Source organism: Humulus lupulus, chromosome 2 (genome assembly GCF_963169125.1).
Source record: "Humulus lupulus chromosome 2, drHumLupu1.1, whole genome shotgun sequence".
Classification (NCBI taxonomy): Eukaryota; Viridiplantae; Streptophyta; class Magnoliopsida; order Rosales; family Cannabaceae; genus Humulus; species Humulus lupulus.
In genome coordinates this window covers 107961566-107964665 of record NC_084794.1, presented here as the reverse complement: position 1 = coordinate 107964665, position 3100 = coordinate 107961566, and the positions used below count along the sequence as shown (strand labels likewise).

Here is a 3100-nt window from a genome sequence, read left to right as displayed (position 1 = left end):
TTACTTACTAGAAAAATAATTCACTCAATTATTTTCTCAAAAGATAGGGTTTTAAACCCTCTTTTAATTTATTAACTTATTAATAAATAAATTCTTTTATTTTTTTTGGAAGAATAAAAATTCTTTAATAAAATATAATTATCACTAAACTCAAAGTGGTATTTTAGGTCAAAATATGTTTTCAAGACTTGCCAAGTTTTTATCTTGCAATAAGCAAAATTTACTTTTTACGTTAGGGTCTGATTGGTTCGTGATTAAAAAACTGTATTTTTGAAAAGTGGGATTCTGAAATGAAATTATGATTTTAGTGATTAAAATCATGTTTATGAAAATGTGATTGGTTCAATGTCAGTAAACTGTTTTTGAGTTTTAAAAAGCTGAATCTGTGATTGGTATTATATTTGAAAATATAACAAAAACTGAATACGTGATTGGTTCAGCTGAATCTGAATATTACTTTAATTTTAAATATTTTATATACATAGGTTGTATAATATTAAATTTTGATTTATCAATAGAATAAATCTATTGATAAATTTAAATTTACTAATAGTGCATTGATTAAATTCATAACAATATTGCATTGTCATTAATTTTGATTTTTTTTTTCTAAATTAAAGTTACATTTTTTGAATTAACTAAACATTGTTGTTATAACTAAGCCACATTTGTCTAGCAATGTCATCTCTAACATTTTCCATTTGGGCCATATAAGCTTGACTGAAATTAATCTGTGGTGCCTCAGAAATTCCTGCTTCATCTCCTTCTTGTTGGTTTTCTATTGTTGTATTAGATTGGCTTTCAGTTCCTTCAGTATCTTCAATAGGTGTGGCATCAACTGAATATTGTTCAAACATTCTATCATTAATAGAATGCATTTTGATCCAGTTGTGGATAGTGCAACATGATATTGGTATTCGACGTTTCTTTCCAAGCAAGTATGGAGGCATTGACTTCAAAATTGGAAACCTGGCTTTTAGAAGTCTAAAACAACGTTCAATCACATTACGCAATGATGAGTGCCTATAATTGAATAACTCCATCGCACCTCTAGGATGGTTCCCTCTTCCTCTAAAGCGACGCAAGTGATAACGTTCACCACGATATGGTGCTAGAAACCCATATATATTTGAATAGCCAAAATCAACAACATAGTATTTACCTATATTAAAATCACTTATTATTAACAAGGGAATGTGAAAGAAAATTATAATGCATCAAGAAAAGTGTAATTTAAGACCTGGTGGTGGCATAGGAAAGTTATCATCTTTTCTAATTGCATCAAGAAGCACTCGAGAGTCATTGGCTGTTCCTTCCCATCCAGCGTAAACATAAGTACACATCATATTAAAGGAGGAGCATGGAGCCATTACATTTTGTGTTACATCTACTTTTCTTCCTCTATATGCAAGTTGTTTTAGAGCTGGTGCAACTGCACTTACATGAGTACCATCAATTGCTCCAACACAATCCTACATAACAAATTAGATAAATCATTACCAACTTCAATTAAATTGATATGAATTATAACAAGTATTTTATTAAAATTAATAAATGAAATTTACCTTAAACCATGGGAAATACTTTGAATTATTTTGAATTTCTGCTTGCACAGTGTTAAAGTGAAGAGGCCTTATTACTTCATTTCCTAAATAACACAATGCATCTAGCACTCTGCCAAACTGACAACAAACAGTTTCTACGGAATGTTGATATCTTTCGGCCACGGTCCTAACTCGTTGGTTGTGTGTTACTATCCATAGAAACATGACAACAAATTCTTCAACACTAATTACCCGGTCATGTTCTATGACTTCCATTTCAACTAATCGACGACATAAAGTTCTAAAAGTATTAACGCCCATTCTAATTGTGTAAAACAATCTATCAGGATGTCCATTTAGCAGCTCAAGTAAATATTGACGTCCAGACTTATTTGAATTGCGCATTGGTCGTCTAATCTATTGAGATTTTTGCATCTCATGTATTCGATTAGCCATGAGAACTTGACCAATTAATTCCTTGCTTGATGAAGACGAAGTATCACCAAATAATATTTCAAACTCCTCATCTGAATCATCCATCTTAGGTACCTAATTATGACAATAATAAAAGTTCAATCACGACAATAAACACCAAGTCAAGTTCATTACACATTATCTAAGAAAATGTAAACTTCATGGTTTAGTAGTTCATAACAGACAAAGTCATAATAAATAAACATTTTTAAATCACTCCAACAATGAATCAAGATAAGCACATTGACGTTCCTCATTCATTCTCATAAATATTCCGCGCCATTCTGGGGTTGCTACAAACTCATGCAACGCTTTGAGGTATATTTTGTTATCCAGATCTGGAATGCCATCAAGAATGTTTTGACAATCTTCCACATTGTAAGAATTAGTGACATTGCTGGTTTTCGCGCTAATTCTCCTTTCTCTCGATTCATTATACTTATTCATAATCTCACTCCGTGTTAATGAGGCCTCAGTCTTAGCAGAAATACTTTTTGCAAGTTCTTCCATCACTTGGTCAAAGGCAGAATTAGCCCCTTTGTTCTTTTTCTCTTTTGATTTTGGTGCATCTGGTGGAGCGGAAGTAGCTCAACGACATACATTAGTAACTTCTTCTTCCTCTCCATAATTATCACCATCAAATTCAAAACCAACATCAACATGTGCTCCAGTGCCAACAAAATGACGCTCTTGTTGGCGTTCCTTAACTGAAGAAGGCGGAAGTTGAGTGGAGGCATAACTCATACCACCAGTGGTTGTTGTATTATTGAATATTTCTCCAAGCATCTCATAATGTTGCAATCCTTTATTTCGAAATATCTTCGCATTTGGATATTTCTACAAAAATCCAAGAACACACAACATTACTACATAACATGAATTTAGAATAATCAAGTAATCAACAACATAAGTATAGTATACGTCTATTACCTTTAGATAAGTATCCCATACTTCATCACTTGCTGCAACAATATTTGTTTGAGGATCACATCCCATACCAGTTTGTTCTAAAAGATGAGAAAATTCTCGATGTGCCTTTCTCAACCGATTGATTTGGATTTCAATTGAGGCATTTTATATCT

General features: G+C 32.2%; 1 protein-coding gene across 1 annotated transcript; it reads right to left on the bottom strand.

The window, feature by feature from the left end:
- Positions 1 to 638: 638 nt before the first annotated feature.
- Positions 639 to 1949, bottom strand: LOC133814604 (uncharacterized). Its single transcript, XM_062247543.1, has 3 exons — positions 1566 to 1949; positions 1241 to 1472; positions 639 to 1162 (listed from the first exon to the last, which is right to left on the bottom strand). Exons 1-3 carry the CDS (start codon positions 1947 to 1949, stop codon positions 639 to 641), a joined length of 1140 nt encoding a protein of 379 aa, XP_062103527.1.
- Between the last annotated feature and the right edge of the window lie 1151 nt (positions 1950 to 3100).

Coding starts and splice junctions, on each gene's coding strand:
- LOC133814604 (XM_062247543.1), bottom strand. CDS start 1,949: ATGCGCAATTCAAATAAGTCTGGACGTCAATATTTACTTGAGCTGCTA. Junction 1,473..1,565: donor AGTATTTCCCATGGTTTAAG/GTAAATTTCATT, acceptor TTTGTTATGTAG/GATTGTGTTGGAGCAATTGA. Junction 1,163..1,240: donor CTTTCCTATGCCACCACCAG/GTCTTAAATTAC, acceptor ATTTTAATATAG/GTAAATACTATGTTGTTGAT.